Source organism: Pleurodeles waltl, chromosome 6 (genome assembly GCF_031143425.1).
Source record: "Pleurodeles waltl isolate 20211129_DDA chromosome 6, aPleWal1.hap1.20221129, whole genome shotgun sequence".
In the NCBI taxonomy this organism is placed as follows: Eukaryota; Metazoa; Chordata; class Amphibia; order Caudata; family Salamandridae; genus Pleurodeles; species Pleurodeles waltl.
In genome coordinates, this window is record NC_090445.1 from 213,881,356 (window position 1) to 213,905,394 (window position 24,039).

Genomic DNA, 24,039 nt, shown 5'->3' on the forward strand with positions numbered 1-24,039 from the left:
CAAAATCTACAGCTAGGCACTTTGCAAAAAACACGTCAAATTTCAATGTAAAAATGTGATGTGTCCATGTTGCGTTTCCTGTCGCGAGCATTAGGCCCACCCATGAGGTACCATTTGTATTGGGAGACTTGGGGGAACACAGAATAGCAAAACAAGTGTTATTGCCCCTTGTCTTTCTCTAGATTTCTTTCTTCTAAATGTAAGACAGTGTGTAAAAAAGACATCTATTTGACAAATGCCCTGTAATTCACACGCTAGTATGGGCACCCTGGAATTCAGAGATGTGCAAATAACCACTGCTTCTCAACACCTTAGCTTGTGCCCATTTTGGAAATGCTAAGGTTTTCTTGATACCTATTTTTCACTCTTTATATTTCAGCAAATGAATTGTTGTATACCCGGTATAGAATGAAAACCCATTGCAAGGTGCACCTTATTTATTGGCTCTGGGTACCTAGGGTTCTTGATGAACCTACAAGCCCTATATGTCCCGCTACCAGAAGAGTCCAGCAGACGTAATGGTATATTGCTAAAGTTACAGAGTAAAACATTGAGAAGAATGGCTGTTTTTTTTTTTTTTACCTCAATTTCAATAATTATTCATTTCAGCTCTTATTTTCTATAGGAACACCTTGTAGGATCTACACAAATTGCCCCTTGCTGTATTCAGAATTCTGTCTGCACTTCAGAAATGTTTAGCTTTCTGGGATCCAGCATTAGTTTCACACCCTTTTCTGTCACTAACTGGAAGAAGGCTGAAAGCACACAAAATAGTAAAAATGGGGTATGTCCCAGTAAAATGCCAAAATTGTGTTGAAAAATTGGGTTTTCTGATTCAAGTCTGCCTGTTCCTGAAAACTGGGAAGCTGGTGATTTTAGCAACGCAAACCCATTGCTGATGCCATTTTCAGGGAAAACCCCACAAGCCTTCTTCTGCAGCCCTTTTTCCCATTTTATTTTTTTAAACAAACTTTTCGCTGTATTTTGGCTAATTTCTTGGTCTCCTTAAGGGGAACCCACAAAGTCTGGGTACCTCTAGAATCCCTAGGATGTTGGAAAAAAAGGACACAAATTTGGCGTGGGTAGCTTTTGTGGACAAAAAATTATGAGGGCCTAAGCGCAAACTGCCCCAAATAGCCAAAAAAAAAAGGCCTGGCACGTGAGGGGGAAAACGCTTGGCAGCGAAGGGGTTAAAAAGAACTGAGCGTTGTCAGTGGAGGCAAAGGTAGAACATATTTACTCATCTCTTTGATAAAACAGTCCCCAAATAGCAGTCCATTGGCTTCCTCTTTGGAAGAGATAGTATTGAGCCCAGGGTCAATTGTTTAATAGTAAACTTGTGTGTCTCTTGAAAAATGGCAGTGTTAGCATTGCCTAGCATGCAAATAATCCTTTATGCCCCGTAGGATAAAGTTTCAGGGTCTACTTAAGAACCATCCATTTTTGCCTCTCAGGCTAAATCAAAGATTGTAGTCAGGGGAATCGACCCTCTGGTATCAACAGGGCCTAGTCAAATTGCCAAGGCAATTTTTGGGATTGTTGATAAACTATGTAAAGAACACCAGCATATTGGGGTCTATGACTGGAGTAGCAGTCACCTTATTAGGAGTGAAAGATGTGGGCACTCTGAGCATAATTTGTTCCTAATGGATTTATCTAGAGGGTGTCTTAAGTACCCACCCCCAACCGATATAGAAATTTTACACCCATGCATTTTTAGGTCCATGCATAAGCATGGAGCCTGAAGAGTTATTAAATTCATCCACAATGGCATCACCAACATTATCACCAGTGTCAAGTAATTCAGCAAATGTGTACAGAAGAACGAACACCCCTCCACCCCAAATTTGACTACTCTCGGATGGGAGGGCCAGTATTGAGAGAAACACCTTTGGAAAAAACATCTTGAGATGCTATACATTTCTTTTCCTTTTTAGAGGGAATCTCAACAGTATTAACCAACAACTTAGCCATAGCGGCTTCTAGATTTTTCGAAATCTCCAACATGGACATGGAAGCAGCGTGTTAAGCAGAGTCCTTAATAAAATGACTTTAAATTATCTTTTACCTATTGTTTTTCCTCTTCTTCAGTCATAATGTAAGAAGTAATCAGTGCTAAAACAAAATAAACTTAATTACACTATCCTAAATTAAAGAGAACTAATGCCAATGAGAAAAAGCAGGCAGGATCCCTTTAAGAACAGAGAATGTAAGCAATGTGGAACAAAATAGGAAAAAATGCTATAATCCTCAAGGGTTAACCTGAATGCAGCCGAGTCCTAAGAAGGCAGTGTTTAAGAGGAAAAAGCATGAATGCTGAAATCCCTCTTGAAGATAGGAGGCTTGAAACTAGCCAAGGACAGAGGCGGCAATACACAGGAGATAGTACCTGATGTGGCACCATTGAAGGGAAGAATGCGCTAAAGGAGCATGCAGGGTAGAACACGGGGTAAGCCTTGTGGCAGGGGAGACCAGTGACAAGGGAAAAACAAGCACAATCACACAATAAAATTGCAGTGTTATAGAACAATAATATCATTCTTTTTAAAGAGAATGTAAAATGCCCTTATCATGTCTGCGAGCAGCGAGAAAAGAGGGTTTGTTGCTCTCCGTCAGGATGATGATCTCAATACATGACATCCCATTGGTCGGGGTATTGTTATGTTGGTAGTTCGATTCTCAGGGTTTCAGGGTAACGTAGTTTTTTTCATTATTTGGCTGGTGTTTATTAAAGCAAGAAAATAAAAGCATAATATGAACCCTGGGTCTTGTAATAAAATCTAGAAAAGTAATTTTGGATCCTATTTCTTTTTTTGGACAAGAGTCACATGCAATAGACACGTCTGGCAATCTTTCAGCTTTCACAGATGCAGTGACACCATCTTTTGATTGTGCCATTATTTCTGCTTTAGCTTTTGAAGCACTAATGCTGAAACAGGGCTGTGCTCCGCAGAAACTGCAAAAGTGAGCCCTGTGCTTCTACTATGATTCCAGGAATGAACTAATAGTTAAGCTCAAGCAATGGTGCACAGGATATAGAGTATCTAGAAGAGTGTTTACTGTGTTTGTTCAATGTATTTCTGACCCATTAGGGAATATTTTTTGCATTTGGTGCCTTACCTTATTTTCATTTATGCAAATTAATTTTATCAGTATTCTTTAATTAAAGTTCACTTATGAGACATTTTGAGACATAACTTGTTTGATTTCTTTATTCAAGGTGTTCTTGTTTAAATCCTCTCTGAAGCCTCTAAGGTGAAATTGCCTCTTATAAGGAGATACTTCTACACCTAAGAAGATTAATATATTTATTTAGGTTGCCCAAGTTGATGGGACTACATTCAGACTTACAGCTGTAAAACCGTAAAATTAAACAGTAACCTGGAATAAATAGACAAAATTAATTCCCTAGGCTGCAGATTTTAAGATCTAAAGTCTATCAGACAAGGTAGTTAAACTCACAAGTAACATTTTACTCCTTACAATATAACACAATGATGCCTTTGAGCCATGTAACTTTTATTGAAATCAAAGCATTTTCGGCGAGTAGCACGCTACTCCCAAACCCAAAAAGTATTAGTGCTGGCTTAGTATAGGGAAATATGAATTAATTTGAGCGGTGTCTTTTAGCTGGATTGAATAGGATAATAGAGGGTTAGAAGAGGAAGGAGTCTAGAAAGTTTTATTTGGGCGATCATAGTAGTAAGATGCGGTTTGGGATAAGGAGAGATATAGGAGGAACAGTCTCTAGAAATGCATTAGGGAGATCATATGAGGGAAGAATTTAGAAGGGTTTTTTGGGTGATCATAGTAGTAAAATGAGGTTTGCTGTGATCCAAGAATCCAAGGAGGGATAGAGGAAGAAAGAATCTAGAAGGCGATCATAGTAGTAGAATGAGGTTTGGGATGAGTTAGAGAATGGAGGCAGAGGATATATTAAGAGAGGTACTGGGTAAGAGAGGTATAGGGTAAGAGAGTGGTGCACTGTAGAGAGTCAGTGTTTTTTTCTTCTACAGTAGGAGCAAAGTTATAAATATACAGGTACATAAATACACAGAGAGGGTATACACGTGCTTCTCCAATCCATCCCTCGCTCTCCCTGCTGTGGTAAGAAGGCTCTGTCCAGTAACACCTTCTCACCCTTTCACTCAGGCACAGTTTTGCCAGCACGGAACAGTTGTCAGCTGAGATGAGCCTCAGTTCCGACTCACAGAGGCAGGGTGATGGGAAGCAGGACAGCGAACCCTGGGGTCCCCTTGGTGAGTTCATCTTCCACATTACAGTTAATAGTGTTTGTTTTATAAAGGGGTGTACAATAATCAGATTTAGGAATTGTATTCCTTTGTGGCAATGAGTTACTCTGGTCATTTGTTTCCAACCTGTGCAAGACTTTCTCCCATTCCTTGGGGTTGCAGGGTGACTGTATTGCGGTCTTTCTCTCTGTTGTGATAGATAACTAAATATGATCTGTTTCAGGAAACGTGATCACTGTCTCTGATTTCCTTCGTTGTGAGGGGAGGTTTGGATGTGCAGATGTTTGACAGGCCCTTGTCTGTTTTGCCAGAGAAAGGTGTTGCCAATTTAATAGCGCTTGATTCAATGACTCGAGAAGACTGAGTTGACTTGCTGGGACTGAGATTTATAACTTGAAATCATTTAAAATGTCCTGGTGAAAATAAGTCACACAATCATCCTCAGAATGCAAAAAAAAACAAAAAAACAGATGAAGCATGAAGGCAATGGGGGTTACCAGTGTGCAGGAGGGATTCCTCCAGATTCTAAACACTTTAAAGTTTCCCATCCTCATCAAATGGTTGTAGTGTTCAATATATTTCAGAACCAAAAGGGATCAACTGATTTCACATGGCCAGACTATGCAATTGAACAAAGCATGATCGCGTCACTATGTGGAAATCCAGGATTTTTTTTTTTTTTACTCGTAGTGAATTAGAATTGATAGTTCCCTCACCCACTCGCAACCCCATTGGTCCTTCCCTCCCACCTCCCAGTTGCTCCACTCTCCCACCTCCCCTTCTTAATGACGGTCGCTGCGCAGAGCCCTGTGTGCCCCCCTGACCTGTTTCTGGCCAGGAGTCCACTTGGCTCCACCAGCCTGCCTCCGTGCCCTTGACCCCGCCGTCTGCCGCTCCACCAGCCTGCTCCCTCCCACCTCTCTCCTTCTTAATGGTGGCCGCCCGTCTGCGCCCGTCCGCGCCTAGCGCCGGTCCCCCTGGCCCTTGCTGCTCCGACCCCCGAAGGCAGCACTAATCTTCCACTAAACTCCACACCCTCAACCCAGGACAGCATCCCGCCTGTGCCCAGGCCAACCCCAAGCAAACACATGGACCTTTCACATGCAAATCATGCCGTTTTTCCTGCACTTTACACAAACTCCAACAACACCAACAAGCACCACAACACCACCAACCCCCGCAACCACCTTAACTGCATACTCCTTAACACCTGCTCCGTCCACAAGCACACCATCGAGCTCTGGGACCTGATCACAACATACTCCCCTGACTTCGCCTTCCTCACGGAAACACGGCTGAACCCCTCATCAGAACCCGGCATAGCCATCCCAGAAGGTTACAAAATCTCCCGTAGAGACCGCATAAACAAGCCAGGAGGAGGTATCACCATCATACACAAAAACACCATCAAAATCTCCACCAACACCAACGATACCCTAGACAGTGCAGAATACCTACATTTTTTAATACACATCAACGCCAACATCACCCTTAGAGGAACCCTCATTTACAGACCACCAGGACCCCACCTACTATTCTGCGACGCCATTGCAGATACTATCAGTTCCCATGCCCTCACCTCCACAGACTACATACTCCTTGGTGACCTCAACTTTCACTTGGTAAGCACACACGACCACAACTCCACAGCCCTGCTGGACAACCTCACGAACCTCTGCCTCAAGCAACTGGTCACCTCACCCACTCACTCAGCAGGACACCCGCTTGACGCAATCCTCACGTCCAGCAGCCACGTCACCTTTTCCCACACCACCGAACTCCACTGGAATGACCACCACTGCGTCCATTTCTCCTTCATGAAACCCCCCCACCCACCACCACCACCAACAACAACACAGCGCACCGCACCCTCCCCTACCCTACCGAAAGTGGAACAAGATCTTCAAAAAACACATGATCGCCAAGCTCACACATGCTCCAACCCGCATCAACAACGACCCCAACACTGCCGCCCACAACCTCACTCAATTGTTAACAACCTGCGCAGACTCCCTCGCCCCATTGAAAAGAAACAACAACACCCGCACTATCAAGACCGCCCCTGGTTCACCACAGAACTCCAAGCCTCCAAACGTGAATGCCGCAAAATTGAGAAAGCATGGCGCCAAAAACCCTTAATGAGTAATTTCTCCTCCCTCAAAACAGCCATACGCAAACACCCTTACTCATCAGGACCACCAAATGGTCCTTCTACAAAGAACGCATAGACAATAACTCACACAACAGCAAGGAACTCTTTGCCTCATCAAAGAGCTCACCAAACCCAAATCCAGCACCATCGACCCCCCTCACACACAAAACCTTTGCAACTCCCTCTCCAACTACTTTCACCTCAAAATCGTAGACATACACAACAGTTTCACAGCATCAGCACCCACCATCACCACCACCACCATCAACACCACCGACACGACCAACAACACAAAGCTCCCCCACACCAACCAACTACACAGCTGGACCCCAACCAACGGCAAAGCAACCAAAAAAAACACGAACTCCATCCACTCAGGCTCCCCCACAGACCCCTGCCCCCCACCACATTTTCAACATGGCCACCCAAATCATCGCTCCCCAGCTCCGTGACGTAATCAACAGCTCCTTCGACACCGCAACCTTCCCAGACATTTGGAAGCACGCCGAAGTCAACGCGCTCATCAAAAAACCCAAAGCAAACCCAGAATGCCTCACAAACTACCGTCCCATCTCCCTTCTCCCCTTCCCCGTCAAGGTCGCTGAGAAGATAGTGAACGCCCAACTGTCTCACTTCTTAGAGAAAAACAACACACTCGATGCCTCCCAGTCTGGATTCCGCAAGAACCACAGCACTGAAACTGAGTGGACAAGGGCGAGACCGTTGCTCTCATCCTCCTGGACCTCTCTGCAGCGTTCAACACTGTATGCCACCAAACCCTCCGCGCACTCCTTTTTGACACAGGAATCCAACACAAGGCCCACTAGACTGGCTCACCTCCTTCCTCGCTGAAAGAACCCAAAAAGTTTGCCTCCCTCCCTTCCAATCTCCAGCCACCAAGATCATCTGCGGGGTCCCCTAAGGATCCTCCCTCAGCCCCACCCTTTTCAGCATATACATGGCCTCCCTTGCCAACATCTTCCGCCCCCACGGAATCACCATCATCTCTTACGCAGACGACACCCAGCTCATCATCTCCCTCACCAGGAATCCTTCCACCGCTAAGACAAAACTGCACACCAGACTCCTTGACATCGCCAAAAGGATGACAGCAAGCCACCTCAAACTTAACTCCAACAAAACAGAAATCATCATCTTCGGCCCCAACAAGACAGCATGGGATGACTCCTGGTGGCCCACCGCCCTCGGACCACCCCCAGCCCCCACACACGCACGCAACCTCGTCATCGTCTTGGACTCATCTCTCTCCATAGCCCAGCAAATCAACACCATATCGCCCTCCTGCTTCAACACCCTTCACATGCTACAGAAGACTTTCAAATGGATTCCTTTAGAAACAAGAAAAACGGTCACCCATGCCCTCATCAGCAGCAGACTGGACTACGGCAACGCCCTCTACCCCGGTACCACAACCAAGCTTCAGAAAAAACTCCAGCGAATCCAGAACGCAGCTGCACGTCTCATCCTCAACCTCCCCTGCCACAAACACATCTCCGCTCACCTCAGATCCCTACACTGGCTGCCCATCAACAAAAGGATCATCTTCAAAGTCCTTATCCACGCTCATAAATCCCTCCACGACACTGGACCAGCCTACCTTAACGAACGAATATACTTCCACACACCTACTTCGACTTCTTCACTCCGCTGACCTCGCCCGAGTCCCCCGCATCCAACGCACCACCTCTGGCGGCAGATCCTTCTCCCACCTCAACACCAAGACCTAGAACTCCCTCCCCACCCACCTACGCAAGACCCAGGACCTCCTAACTTTCAGAAAGCACCTCAAGACATGGCTTTTTGAGCAGTAAACTGTAACCCTCCCCCCCAGCGCTTTTAGACCCTAATGGGCAAGTAGTGCGCTTAATACGTTTTTTGATTGATTGATAGTAAGGTGCACTTAATAAGCACAGCAGTAGTGGGCTCCAAATGGAAGTTCTCAGTACCAATGCTCAAAAACATTCACATGATCTGTAGAGACAGAAGATTAATAATCTAGTTAGTTGGAGGGATTAGGTACCTGTTAAATACTTTACTCAAACATGTTTCTTGCTGATAAAAGTCTTATGGAAGCGGGGGTGTGGTGGGAGTTCTCATGTCTAAGACTAATATCTGTGCATGTTGTCAAGTTCTCCATCCAAGGCAAGTGGCTGAGATATTGATACATATGGGCCAGCACTTTTGTAACATTTTCTATTTCTTCTTTTCCCCACATAGGGAAAGATCCAACACCCTCCATGCTGGGCCTTTGTGGCTCCCTGGCTTCCCTGCCCAGTTGCAAGTCTTTGGCCAGCCTGAAGTCAAGCGAGTGTCTGATGAATGATAGCAATGAAGCCAGCCCTGCCCTCAGCCCCAGCTGAGATCCTGAAGAACCATGCAAGGGGGAGGCGCCTTTGTTCACCAGGGACTCTGTAGCAGAGGCTAGAGAAACTGGCCTTAAGTCAACGGAAGCCAATAAAGTAGACATTCTCTGCACTCAAATATGAGGCAGGAGATGCCAACCAGACCTACTGAGCAAAAGGCAATGCCCCGTCCAGAACTCCAGGGTTGATCACATCGAAGAAAGACTGGAGAGCAGTGCAAGCAATAGAAAGGAAGTATGCCCGCCCCACACAGAAGCTCTAAGTGGTACGGGTGAGTGGCAAAGACAAGCTACAACTGTGAAGGAGATAAGGAAGTGTTGCAAAACAAGAGGCAACACAATTCATTAGTCCATATCCACTTTTAAATAGCCCATGGAGAGAGAAGAGAGAGTATAATGTAAAAATCTGCTTGGTCGGAGTTGGCAGAGGTGTCGCCCCATGAAAATCTGTTGTGACATTCCACTTTATCCTCTTTGAACAAGACCATTGATAACTAGAAGACAGAATCTGGAACAAGACAAAGAGGACACATGATATTCCTGGTCTCTTACTGGAGCAGGGATTTTTTTCCTTCAACTGTTAACGCGCTAGATAAATTATCAAAGTGAATATGAAGCTTTTCATCATCTCATGGTATTTGTTACTTGTTGGCTTCTCAGGGGCTCAGAAGTCAAGCTGAAATGGATGCGAAAAGATTAGCCAAACTTGAGGAGACAGTCCCACCTCAGTACACTGATGATGCAACTTACATCCAGAGTGTAAGAAACCTTCAGTGAAAGAAAAGATGAGTTCTGGTATCATCTTATTGGATGGGGACTGATTTACTTGATTTAATATTCTTCAAAAAACATCCATGACGCAAGCAAAATCATAGTGGCAAGCTGGCTACTACCACAAAGAGCAAACTGCTTGTTCCAGAAAGGGCTTCATAAAACAAATATGGATTATGTAATCACTAAATCGACAAATGATATAGCTAATTAACAGACACCAAAATGCAGCAATGTTTAATTTTGCTGTTTTTATTGTGCCCAGATTGTGTCAGTGCTCGACTCTCTGCCAACTGCATTACACTCTAAAAACAAGAATTATTCCACCTGCAGATAGGCAACAAACAAATGAATTAGTTCTAGAATGTCTACCAGGTGTCAGAAAATCTCATTGCTAACTCCGCATTTCCAGCAAAGAGGGACATCTGGACAAAAAATGTAAAGTATATCGCCATTAAAATCAGAGAGACATGGATGTCTTCCCATTGAGCAAGGGAGAGTCTGTGACAACCCCACACTGTCTATCTCATGACCAATATCACAAAGACCACAGTTGCACAGCTGGACCATCCAACAACAGTAGCTAACACTCTATAGGTGGCATCACACACACACAGCCTAAGTTGAAGCGGCCAAACTGCAAGGACTTTATCTTCTGAATGACACTGCCAGTAATATGAATCAACCAACTCATCACCAATGCCTTCCAAATCTGCTGTTCCAAAGCTCTTTCACTTAGATTCTATCTGATTCTATGACTACAAAGCATGACATGTTGTTGGTTTCCACCAGGAAGACTACACTTGAAGCAGCCAATTTCATTTAAAGTAGGCCAATCCGGTAAACCTGAAAATGTATCTCAATTACCATCTGACAGAGGGTCTGCGGTGTTCTAATCAAAATAGTTGAAGGTCTCAGTATTGTCCTCCTCGGGCCATTGTCCATATTATGCAAAAACCGCCATCACCATATTTTAGCCCCCTTGAGATCAAGGACTAAATAGGCCTGGAGTCTAAACTTCCCTCTCTTGATTAGTTCTGATGCCAACTCAAGTGCATTGTGAGAAATCGCTTACTGCTCTGGGAGACCAAAGACTCCAGTATGGTCAAACCAGTTTTCTTTTTTCGGCCACTGGATTCCCATTGGTTCCTAGAGAAGATTCAGTTTTCAGTGTGCACTATGCAGAAAAGAAATACAAATATATAAGGGAATAATTAGCTGCAATTTTGTAGCCCTTCCATGTAGTACTAATGTAATGCCGTTTCATCATCTGCTATGCAAATTAGATAGAAAGGTTAATTGTGTAAAATAGGCCTATCCGATAACTGCTTCCGAAAAATGATTTTGATTTGATGGTTTAAGGGGAATATGAAAGCAGTGTGATAGCCCATTGTGCATGAGATTTGATAATCATATGCGGACTGTGAACTGTTGGTACCAAGAACAGACTATAGATATCTATTCTGAGATAACACATTCCAATTTGAAGCTGTTGTAGAATGGTGTGGAACATTCAGTGAGTCCCAGCCAATGTTATGTTATACTGATTTGTGTAGCGCAGTAATCACCCAAGAGGGTATCCAGGCACCTAGGCTGGTGTGGAGGTGTGCGCTGCCCAAGATGCTTACTGGAAGAGCCAGGTCTTCAGCTTCTTGCGGAACCCAAGAAGTGAGGAGGAGGCTCTAATGTGAAGCACCACCACAAGTATAAGCCAATCACAGACACAAGTATAAGACTCTGGTACATACATGAAAAACAGACAATTCTGCATTTTATGGTCATTAGAAAACCCAGGCAACACTTACAATGCCACAACCACTCTAGTGCACATCTGTGTCTAAATGCAGCACTGTGTCTCATTTAAACAGAAAGCACTTCGCTCACAGAAAGAACGACCTGAATGGTGGCAAAGGCATTCCTTTTAATTCCATAAAATTATACCAGATCTTAGCAGTGACCTGTATTTGTGTTTAATGTCCCCCTCACACCTTTGGCACAGGAACCATAACTTGAAAAGTTTAGTGTTCATTAGCCACCAGTACATACTGCTGCAACATTTTTGATGTCCAAATATGCATGGGCATTGCCAGCTCCTTATATGTATCCTTGTGGTCTCAGTGCAGTGTTTATAACATTTAGCTAATTTCACAATTTGTTTTTAACCAGATTCGTGCACTTTTTCGATTGATTTTTTGTAAAACATTTTTTAAGGCACACACTACCTCAGTGAAAGGTCTCTTGGTTCCAATCTAACACATGACCGGTGTTGCCCTCGTTGAGCCTCATCATTGAAGTGCAGCTTGTTGACATTCTCATTTTTTTCTTCCAAGAATACACCATAATTTCTGCAGCCCAAAAAAAAAAAAAACCTGCTTGGTGTTTTGTAACATCCCCGGATTCTGCATGTTTCTTTAAACTATACAGTATCTGTAGACACATTGTTTCACCTGAACTGTAACCGGCCAGGGTGATATCGGCATACCCCCTTCTTAAGCTGCTCTTTCTATACGTGGATATTTCTCCCTCTAACTCTCATCTTGATGGACTGAAATCATGGATAAACACATCTCCAGGGTCAAACACTGATCTTACAGGCACACAAGGAACTGGGATGTACAAGGGATCCTTTTGTGTTGAGGATTTGCCACTACTGCTTGGTGAAAGACCAACCAATTAATACATACTGCCAAATGTAGAGGAAGAGCTTCCTTTGTGATTTGAATAAACGTTCTCTTCAATTCAAAGTCATGTCAGAGTATTGTCATTGGTTGTTGCCACTCTTTCCGGGCATTATTTATTTACAGTTGTATCTCATCAGTATTCTAGTAGGGTCAGCTTCATCCATGGTATATCCTGGCACCACATGATCTTACCATCAGTGGTTTTCAGCAAAGGCAGCATCTACATAGTAGCATGAACTTCACCCCTGAAACACAACAGTAAGTGTTCACCCAATAGTGCCTTGCCCATGTCATAGGCAACTCCTCAGAGCAGCAACAGGCATCTATAATTAGTAGCCCATCAATGAACTACCAAGTGGAGTCTCTCCTCTAATTAGAAGCTAGTTATGCTCCAGCACAGAGTCTTTACAGTGGCAATGCCTAGCTCCAGCAGTGCAATCTTCCACCCGCAAGTGGTCACGCAGAGGACCTCATTCCAGGATGGATCTATCAGCAACTTTTATTTTGCTGTGCTTAAAGGGTGCCGAAATGGGCCTGGTGAGAGGTCTCATTTGCAAAGGAGCAGTGAAGGTGAAAGGGGAGAGCGGGTACATCAGGGTAGGTCCCAACTGGGGTGATATTGAGAGGTTGGCCCTACTTCAGTTCCTTGTGCATGAGCTGGACAATGGAAAAGTGAAGGACCGTAATCTTGATATTCATCCTTTGGAATGCAGTGCTGCACATGTGAATCTCATGGAAAGATTGAGGGGTCTCAAGGTCCATGCAGACTGAGCCAGACTGCATGTTTAGGATGGGAAGGGTGAGGAGACTTGTTGCATTGCATCTTCACACAGACTCAGGGCTAGAGTTAACTGCATTGATGAGAAATAACGAGATGTTATCTCAAACCTAGACTTGAATATGCACTATATTTGTAAAATAATATTACTTAATATACTTGTACCACCCACTCTGCATGCTGACCAGTTTGCAGACTTTCTGGGAGAGGCACACTTTCCTAGGCTATTACCTTGATGGACCGATCACTCGCAATTAATTCAGGCCTCCCAACAAGTTACTAGGGAGGCTCTGATGTATTCCTGATAAACTTCTGATAAGCACAAAGGATCACCCAGTCCACACCACCTGGACCTGTAGAACTTTGCTCAGGTAAATGGGATACTTCCCCAGACAAGGCCTGCCACTGTTGTGGTAGATCACCGAAGCTGATAGAGACACTTGATAATTCCTTGCACCATCCTTTCTATGCTGAACTTGGTCTACAAAATCCTTGATAAATTCTAGCCATCAGAGTGAACATGGTACACCACAACCAAAATAATTTATTCCTTGGCTGTAGCTCCTCAGCCAAACTCAGACGCTTGTTCACCCTAATCGCCTAGATGGTCTTCTGCCTCAGTTGAATCCCATCAACTCAGCTGCAACCTGGCAGACTACACTTGCTAGGCATACACATAAAAGACAACGGCATATGCTTTCCTGGAGGACTTGGATAGATGCTTCCTCTCCCCTGACAAATATTCAGTTGTTTCAATGAGTTTGCTCAGTACTTTGCATGCTGAGGATTGTGGACGGTATCTGGAGATGGAGGCAAGCACACTACACTCTACACACATACTGTGCACACATGCATGTGGTGTAAGGGGAGCATGTGGCAATATTAGGTGGAAGCCTCATCTGACTAAGTGCTACATAGATGATGCTTGAGATGTAATTGTACCTAGGCAGTTACAGCTCAATAGATGGAACCGGTTATTCATTGTGATTGTGATGTTTTCTGTTGATTGAAAAATACATTAAAGTTTATTTAAAAATAAAATAAAGAGCATTGCTCTCCAAGTGCAGATAAGATTCGGTAGGTCACTTGGGAATCTACTAAGAACTTATCAGGGCTACAAAGGCACAGTTGCAGGTCAATGGCTTTGTTTGATCCAAATGCGAAGACACCATGAACCCAATTACATCAAATGCTGCAGAATTAGTATATGGGGCAAACCTAATAACCAGGGATAGTTGTGCTTTTTGTTTAAACTATAAAGCAAACTGATTAGTACTTCTGGAGTTTTTCCTTCATCCACCAAAGTAACAGTATGACTTGCATCAGCTCTAAGCAAACTGTTGATATATCGGTCACTGACCGACAAAAATGTTGAGGGACATCTTTAAGATATCTTACCCTGAACTCATCAAAATGACTAGCATCGAATACCCACTTTAACCCTGACTCAACATGAGTAAATATTTTATCAGCAGAAAGACTATAAGAAAACCTCATGGTGGAGTGGTCAGTCTCCATGTTCTAGGCATCCTGTGTTACGATTTATGACTGAAGGTTGCCTTCCCAAACAGTAGTGACCTCAAAGGACCATACCCCGGGTGCACCATCTTCATATGACATGCTAAATACTGAGAAAAGGTTTCTTAGCTGTAAGACAACCTCCAAGCTGTAACCTGTATCATCTCACATATGGGAGACACAATTCATTTAGCCTCTAAACAGGTCTGTGAGAGAAGGCTGATCGTTTCATGCAAGACCTTGGAAGGAACGCTTACTCAGGGCAGAGTAGAGTCCCCTTCCTTTCCTCTTGGCTCAGGTACCAAGCCTTTAAGCAAATGCTCTGTCCAGCCGACTGTTGATTAAGGAGTCCAGTGCCTCCTTAAACATTCTGAGGTTCAAGTGTCAGAGAAGATGAATTTCTGCTGCACTACGGACCTCTCTACATTTATGTTCACAGACAAGCAATGGTCATCCGTGGATTACACACGGGATCCATTGCCTGTGTTTTTGCAGCACATTTGATTATGAGGCTTGTCCAGTAAGCAGCACCAATTTGAGATAGAGGATGTCGTCAAGGTGGTCCTTCTCAGGCTTTGGAAGAATGACCAGTGCTACCTAGCATTACATTACTCAAGTATACTTTAAATAAATGTGACATTATGGGGATTCAGGTCTTGGAGAATAAACTTGGACACAATAAAAGGCAGCAGTTTCTCGTGTAACATTTTTGCTGTGAGAATTTCGGCCTAAAAGATACTGAGGAGGGTGGGTGGGGCTTAAAAAGCACTGTTGAAGTCGAGAAGATTGTCATCTGAGGAGTAAGACAGGACCCTTTGTTTATTAATGGAGAAGTACAGACAGTAGTGTAAAGTCATGGTGCCGCATTCCTATAAAGGTCAACATCTAAGCAAGTGCAAGGTGGGAGTTTTATAGGATGATGGAGAAGAGTAGGCGCTGAAGGTGTCATGGAATGTGGCAGATGGTCAAATACAAGGAACACAACTTTCAGTATGCAGTCATACAAGTGCATAAATATATGGACTCATCATGGAAACTATCACCACAGCCAGCATGTTGGTGTAGACTCACAGTGGTCACAAAGCCAAAAGGCAGAACTATAAAAGTATTAGTGCTGAGTCCCCACGTCTTGATGGAAGACCATTGGCTCCTCTTGCAGGCACACTGGCTCCCTTTGCGAGTCTGCATCATATTAAAAACTGGGTGTATCATTTATAATGCCATCACAATCAGTATCCCTACTTACCATGCAGATAAGTTCCCCATATTTGGTGGTTCTAGGTACATCTGCGGTCAGGACAGTGTCAGACTGCAGATTAAGAAGTGTAAAAAAAAAACAAAGAAAAATTAGCATGCCTTTCCCATATATGTACACAGGATCTGCAACAACAACCTCAAATCTATAAGGACTGTCTCAAAGCTGCTCCAATTTGGGAAAGAGCTGAATTCTCACCGCCTTAAAGAAAACCAGACACCAATCTATTTACCATCCACAACCGAGTTTCCTCTCCCATTACTTGTTGACTTTATGCTGGTCTTTGACCTTGTACAGCACTCTGATGCCCTTTGGCTAGGTTCGCACTACAGAAATACAACACAGATAAATGCATACTACAATCAGAGCACATTCCTATGAACCAACAGAATTGAAGATGAAAGGAGGTGTATGGAGATCCAAGGACACCATCCAGACGTGCGCATTCATGGCCAGAATTACCTTACTGCTGGACACCATTTTGATCTTATTGTGACAAACAAAAATGGTCAAGAGTTTCAGGTACTGAATGGGCTAGGTACTCCCCTCCCCACAAATTATTCTTGAGAACAAATAACTATAGGAAGTAAACACTTACACCCCTCTCCTCCAATGTCTTTTTGAGGGAGAACATCTGCTTCCAAGGTCAAGACGTGTCAGAGAGCACTTACCTGTTGAAGGTGGGCAGTGAGGGAAGTGGACAGAAATTAATTACGGAGCCCTTGCAGACAAACTGGAGCAGCCTGCCATGGGCTGTTATGCCCCACACACAATTAGCCACAAAATGAATGACTCTTATGCGCCCCCACCCCCGAAGAATCTGTTGGTGGAAGAAAGACCAAATTAATGCATCCTTGAAGAGCCAAACCCAGCAGAAAAATGGGAGGAGACTGGAGTTCCTCAGATTGTTGGCATCCTTCCATCTAAAGAACTTACGTGGTGTCTAAACCAGCTGTGGCAGCTTACCCTTAAAATAAATCTTCAAAAGTAACAATATTGTTAATTCAAGCAATCCATCCATCACTTTATTGTTGTTGCAGTTGAAGACCTAAGTGCAATGGGTATGCAGAGACGTGGGCCACGTGCATATTGTGCCACAAGACAAACTACATTCTACTGACGTGCCCAAGTAGGGCGAAACAAGTCTGGGATTCCTTGTGGTGCCTTTTGGAGGTGGTCTGGCCTAGCAGTTTGGGACAGACTGTTCCCTTGAGAAACAGGGTCGGTACTGATTCGCATAAGGTAGGCCTCTGTCTAGAGTGACATGGTGGGTGAAAAATGATGGACTGGATGGATTGCATCCCAGATCGATTCCCAGTGGCTGCGATTAATTGAAGCATTCAGTTGCTACAGTTGATGCCCTAAGTCCAAAAGAGTATACCCAGACGTGGGAAGACATTTGAAAGGCCAATAGGGTGAATCTGGTCATGGGTTGCTTGTTGTGGCTTCTGGAGGGGGGTCTTGTTTGACAGTGCAGGATGGACTATTCCCACGAGGAGCAGGGTCCATACTGATTTGCATAAAGCAGGTCTTCTACTAGAGTGGCATAGTGGGCATGAACTGATAGACAGGAATGTTATCCACAGTGATTATCAGTGGCTTAGATTAATTCAAGCATTCCATCCATTGCTTTGTTGTTCTTGCAGTTGACACACTGTGTGACGTGTATGCGCAGGCATGGATCCCGTGCTCACTGTGCCATAGAATTCAAGTTGCACTCTACTGATAAGCCCCAAAACCAGTCTTGGGTTGCTTGTGGTTTCTTCCTGAGCTGATCTTGCCGACAATTAGGGACAGGCTGTTTACATGGGGAGCAGGGGAGCTTCTAATTTGCATAAGGCGAGCATTTGTCTAGAGTTCCATGGTCTCAAAAAACAATTAACTGAAATGCGGCCCACAATGATTGGCAGTGACGGAGATTAATTCAAGCATTTTATCCATCACTTTGTTGTTTGTGGGTGCATGAGTGAACACTTGTACCACACTTGGAACAACAACCCCAAGACACACCTCTTGTAGGTCTGTGACCAACTTCTGTTTTCTACAGTCACAGTATGGTTTGGAACCTGTCGTCTTGGGAAGTGACATTGTTCCCTAGCACACAGGTTTGTTGTCTTTTCAGGAGTCGCTGGAAGACTAATGAATGTGCGAAAGAAGCCCTGGGTGCGCGGTGGATGGCACAGAAAGAAAGGAACTGATGTCAGCACTCAGTAGTGGCGCTTATATGAGGCTCCACTCTGTCATTTTCAGGGTAATACTTAGTCAGTGGAGCACAGCGCCACTTGGTGGCACACAGGTGCACTGCTAGAAAAACAAAATATGGATCCAATTTGTTACCCCGGGGAGTATTATAAAGTGAAGAATCTGCGGTCAGAAGTTCCCATCAAAAAATATCTTTAAATCTATTCCTCAATCCACCTGCACACACAGGAATATCCCAAAGATTCTACATTTAGGAAGATCCAGAGATAAAGAACAAATGATAAAATTCAGCTTTCCAGATGATCTACAGTCACATCCTTGCAATGATCAGAAATAGTGGAGGTGAGGACAGCTTCAAGGAGGACCAACTACTTGCACAGTCCAATGTCATCACAGGTTATCCCAATATCCAGATTGTGAAGGATCCTTTTAACTCTCAGAGTCTGCTGCTTGCTGATCCTACCTGCTGAGGTAAAACCTAAAAGGCTATCTTTCTGCTCTGCAGTTTAATGAGATCCGAAGTTGTGATCTCAAGTGTTTGGTCCAGTGCACAAAGATATAAAAATCTCTCACAGAATTTGGTTTACTGCATAGCGGAAACAGTGAGAGAAGGCCAATAAAATGCTACCTAATGTCTTTTTGCAACAAAGACGTTTCTGGAGAATTTATCTAGGCCACTATCATTCATAGAGAGCCTTACAAGGCTGTCTACCTGTACTTTTACATCATTAACCTTGTTCCATAAAGCTCAATGGCTGAATAGAGCCACTTGAAATTGTCCTACCATCTTCAATGGTGGCAATACGAATGCTGCTTTAAGGATTTGCATGTAGACACTAGTTCAGTGATTGGAGGACGTGATTACAAACCATCTGTTGTGACAAAATAACTGCTTAATTTGAGCTGGTGATTGGAGATGGGGCCCACTTGACCCTTATTTTACTATTTATTCATTTTACTATTTACCATTTTATCCTTATTAGCAATGTTTAAAAATACTTTACAATGCTTACAGTTCTTGAGAACTTTAAAGAACATTACAGAATATTAACCTGTTTGTTTTACTGTTGTGCTTGCTCATGGGGGGGGGGGGGGGGTTAATGGGCCAGTTAAAGCCCTGTCTTCTATTGCCGCCATTTTAGGTGTACTGGTGGGGTGGGGTGGGGAGTGAGCAGACCAGCCTCTTTGGGTGTGGGCACGCCCCCTTACCTCCTCATGTACCGACAGAAGACATTTAGGTCGGTAGGGCCGTAGACGTGCAGTGGGTGAGAACACGGTCGCTCATTTTACTATTTAATTTTTTTATCCTTCTTATTACTGTTTAAAAATACTTTACATTGCTTACAGTTCTTGAGAACGTTATAGAAGTTTAACCTGTGTGTTTTACTCTTGTGCTTGCTCATTGGGGGGGGGGGGTTATTGGGCCAGTTAGAGCCCTGTCTTCTATTTCTGTTGTCACCATTTTAGGTGTACTGGTGAGGTGGGGAGGGAGCAGACCAGCCTTTTTTTTTGTGGGCACGTCCCAAACTTCCTCATGTACCGACAGACAGCATTTAAGCAGGTCAGGACACAGACGCGCACAGGGGGTGTGCCACTGGTGTGCCAAAGGCAAGACCGTTCGGGCCCAGGGACGCTGCCAGTGGGAAGGGACACCTCCCCGGGTACAATACACAAGGAAACAACTCATGAACCGCCTGCGAGACACAGGATGTGTTCCCCCTTCCCCCAATAGGTCCTTGAGATGCGAGTACTGTGCTGGTGTCTGGAGCCCCAGGGAAAAGACCTACACATGCCCCTTATTTAGGCCTAAAGAATGTCCCTTGGGAAGTATCCTTCCAGTTAAAACTGCCAGACTCACAGAACACCCTTGGATGTGGGCTGTTAAAGGCCTACTCCTTAAACACAGTCTCGCGATATGAGAAACCATTTTGGATCTTAGGCTTGACCATCTCTTCCTGACAGAAACCTGGGCTCAAGAGCACTCCGATCCCGACTTTGTCACTGCCCTTCCAGTGGGATATGAAGTGGAAAGGCTAGATAGACAATACAAGAGGGGCAGAGGGTGGGCAGCTATATTTAGAGATAGCCTCTGTTGTAGTTTTGACCCCCTAGGTACTTCCCTCCTCCCCCACAGATATTTGTGAAGGAGCCCATTTTAAACTAAAAGAAGGCAATCTGATAAGGCTAGAAGGACTCCTAGTCTACCACCCACCAGGTCCCAAGAAGACTTGCCTAGAGAACTGGTCTCAAATCACTGAGCCCCTCATCCCGCATGAACGGTGTTTGATACTTGGAGATTTTAGCTTCCACCTGGAGGATAGAGAGGATAAGGACACACTCTTGTTTTGGCTGGAGTCAATTGGTCACCTCGTGCACACAAGCGGCAGGTCATGGACTGGATGGGATAGTCTCCGTACAGGAACTGGTCACAGCGGGCTATTGTCCGCAGCTAGAATGGTCAGATCATAGTCTGATCCCCTTCAGAATTTTACATAGAAGTCGTCCTCACCCCAAGAACAAATCTAATATTTTGAGTCGTAATTGGGGACGAGTCAAAAAGGAAGACTTGCGTCTCGCCTTACTGAGGCGTCAGGAGAGGTTTGAAAGGGGACAGGGTTCTCAGGAACATAACTTTGACTCCCGGATAAGGGAAGCTATTGAGGAAATTGCACCTCTAAGGGAGATTAAAATAAAGAGCGAGAAAAAAGCATCAGCCCCCGGTGCACAGATGATCTCAAGGCCCTTCATAGGCAATGTAGGAACCAAGAAAGAAAATGGAAATTAGATACTGGGCCGTTGGAAAAAGCGAAGCTTAGGGAGCTTTGGAGAACTTACAAAGGGGCCATTAGATCCGCCAAATCATGTTTTTATTCCCAGAAAATAAGATGTGCTTCCAACACCCCTAAATAATTATTTAAAGTGGTTAAGGCACTTGCTGCTCCCCCTTCCTCTCAGGAACTAGACAACTCACAGATTTTCTGCAATAGAGTGGCCAAATTCTTTCAATGTAAAAATCCTAAAAATGTATTCTGAATTTTCTCCCCCAAGCATAGATCAGGGGACCTTTTGCCCCAGCACCTGCAATGAAACTGATGGAGGCCCTATACTGTCATAAATCTGCTCCTCTAGGTCCCAGCAAAATTAATTCCCTTCTAGCTAGAATTCACTCTGGATCCCCCAAAGACACCACCCCCCCCCTACCTCCCCAAGAGTACTTAAATTAGTAAGCAACTTTATTCCTGTGCCACTGTAGACAATGTTTGCAGAAGTTCTGGACTGAGGGATGTTTCACCCACTTGGAAGGAAACAATCATGCCCATTAAGAAAAAACCTGGAGGCAAACCAGATGATCTTAAAAGCCTACGCCCCATTGCCCTTCTGCCTACTCCTGCAAAAATTCTGGAAAAACATATCAACCAAGAGCTGGCCACTTTCTTGCTTAATCACGACTGTTTGGATGTCTCGCAGCATGGGTTCTGGAAAAACCACAGCACGGAATCCGCTCTGATCGCCACCACTGAATCTATTAGGAGACAGGTTGACGAGGGAGGCAGTGCCATCCTCAAACTATTGGACCTGTCAGCGGCATTCAACACTATTTCGCCCCACATTTTGCTACACCACCTACATGAGGCAGGGCTGGAGTCTTTCCTCCAAAACAGGACAATGACAGCTGTGGTGACTACAGCTCAACATCCTTTCAGCTACCAAAATTCTCCTCCATTACAGAAGGTCTGAAGAAACTGCACTGGCTTCCCATCAGAAAACGCATTACCTTTAAGGCACTGTGACAGACCCATAAGGCCCTCCACTCTCAAGGATCAGGGCACCTACAATTGGTACACTCCCAACCATCCTTTAAGATCGGCTGGGCCTAGGCTGGCCCAGACAGGAAGAAGTAAATAAGCTAAATGGGGAGGCAAAGCCTTCTCAGTGGCAGCTGTTGGGCTCTGGAACTCGCTCCCTCCAAAAATGAGAGATATCGTCCCTCCTGCCATTTCAAAAGCATCTAAAGACTTGGCTTTTAGAATTATGGGTGGCTGCTTCGCTTCAGCCTTCTCACCTGCTCAGCGCTTCAATACCTCTGGTCTGAATGTGCTTTTACAAATAATCAATAATACAAAAAAAATATATATATATTTTTCTTTAACATGCTTTCATCCAGAGCAAACAAGATAATAAAACACAAAAGGAGGGGGGGGGGGGGGGGGGGGGAAGAGAAAGACAGAAAAACTGAGAAAAAGGAAAACATAGGGATCATAAAGAACCTGCAACATTGGGGAAAAAGAGGCAGAGTATCTGTTGGTGGATTAAAAAGGCATGAGGTGTAATCGCAACTATGCGGCCTTGGTATTCAGCACCTCTACCTTTAATAGGGCTATCTGCTAAGATCAAAACTTTGGACCCCGGCCCTTATACTTTTACAAATTAAGCACTGCAGTAGGTCCAATCTGAGAGCTGCCTCAAAACAGATTTAATTAGGTCACAACTGGGAATACAGATTAATCTTGCAGGTGGTTGCTGTAAAACTATGAACTCAGTGACCCGCACAGAGAGAAGAGTGAAAGCACACAGAAATTTCAAAGATGTAGATCTTACTCTAAAGTGCAGCATGCTTCTGCATCCATAAGGCTAATCTGGGACTTACTACTCTGGATCCCTGGAAGCAAGGTGTTGCATCGAGTAGAACTCTTGTGTTAAAAAAGAAAAAAAAAAATCAACAACTTTACCTCCAGAAGCAAATACCACTCATGAGGCACAACACAGTAGGGAGAATCTGTCTGATTCCAAGGTTAAGTTTGCGCACTAATTTAAACAGAAGTATCTTAACAAGGCTATAATGGTGATGTGGGTCTAAGGTAGTGACTGACAAAAACAATGTCTGCAGTGTTGAATACATCATATAGCAAGTCTGAAAAGTTTTGGAGATGTGCTTGTGGTGGCCAAGAAGATGGGACATACAAAGGGAGGTGAAAAAGAAACACAATTTGCAAAGAAACTCCAAAAGCAATTAGTACACAACACCTTCACTGGGCGAAGAAAAGAGGACTGAAGAAAGAGAAGTGGGTGTGGACCCAACCACATTCAGGTATCCCTTTTTCTAAAAACATCTAGTACACCGGTTCACATACCTCCCACTGTTATTGAAAAACTCATTTTCAAAGAACTGAGGGTGAAGAATGGAGACAATTAGAGGGTTTAATTTAATTATAATCAGAGTTTCATCATTAAAAGCAGAGGCCAGCCACTATTATAGTTCTGGTTTTTAGAAGTCTGCTCTGATCTGAAGGATTTAGACTATTGCAGTACTCCAGCCAGACAACTGTGGCCCTGTGTACTCTGAAAGCAATCCTGATGGAACTCCCAGCAAGACATCCTATGAAAGGCTAGTGTTCTAAATAAGCATGCTCAACAAACGGGAATGAGGGATACTGTTAACTGGACACACAACCACATAGAATTACTTCGATATTTGACGAGCACTAATAAGCCCTGTGGACATTATCGTAGGAAGCTACGAGAATACTTTCCATTCTGGTGCATTTGTATTTCACTGCTGAACGGGGCCTTAACTACCTTTAAGTAGAAAGCACTCTGTTTCGTGTTTATTCAACATGTACCTAAGTGCAAAGGTATTTTATTCCTGGCTAATTACTTTTCCATCACCTTTCGCCTTCTCTCTTAAACGTCAGAAATTGTTTTGGGACAATACTTCTAGGTAGATTGCTGTTTGGGAATCCAGATCTGTGATATCATTTATATAAACAATAGATCAGTATCTTTATTGGCTTCTGTTTACAAAGCTGTGTGTAAGCGCTCATTTCTCACACCTGCACCACTGCAAGAAGGAATCTATGCCACAGTGTGCAATCTAAAATCATAGGGTATGGTCCAAAGGACACTCCAAGGTTTTCCTTAAAGATGGTATCCAGCATTCTCCAGGACAAGCGTACCGACACAGTGGGAAATGTTAGTCATCATAAAAGATCAAAGCTGAAGCAAGATGGTCTATAAGCAAAGAGCAGCCACTCCAGACAAAGAAAAG

The 24,039-nt window shown here is 44.1% G+C and overlaps 1 protein-coding gene across 1 annotated transcript in view; it reads left to right on the plus strand.

Moving 5' to 3' along the window:
- The window catches only part of RUNDC3A (RUN domain containing 3A), a 118,515-nt gene extending 103,292 nt beyond the window's left edge, over positions 1–15,223 (plus strand). Inside the window, exons 10-11 of the mRNA XM_069237883.1 lie at positions 4,153–4,259; positions 8,644–15,223. Of these exons, the coding sequence (XP_069093984.1) occupies positions 4,153–4,259; positions 8,644–8,786 (250 nt within the window). The 3' untranslated portion in view covers positions 8,787–15,223. The remainder of the gene's footprint in view (positions 1–4,152; positions 4,260–8,643) is intronic.
- The last annotated feature ends 8,816 nt before the right edge of the window (positions 15,224–24,039 follow it).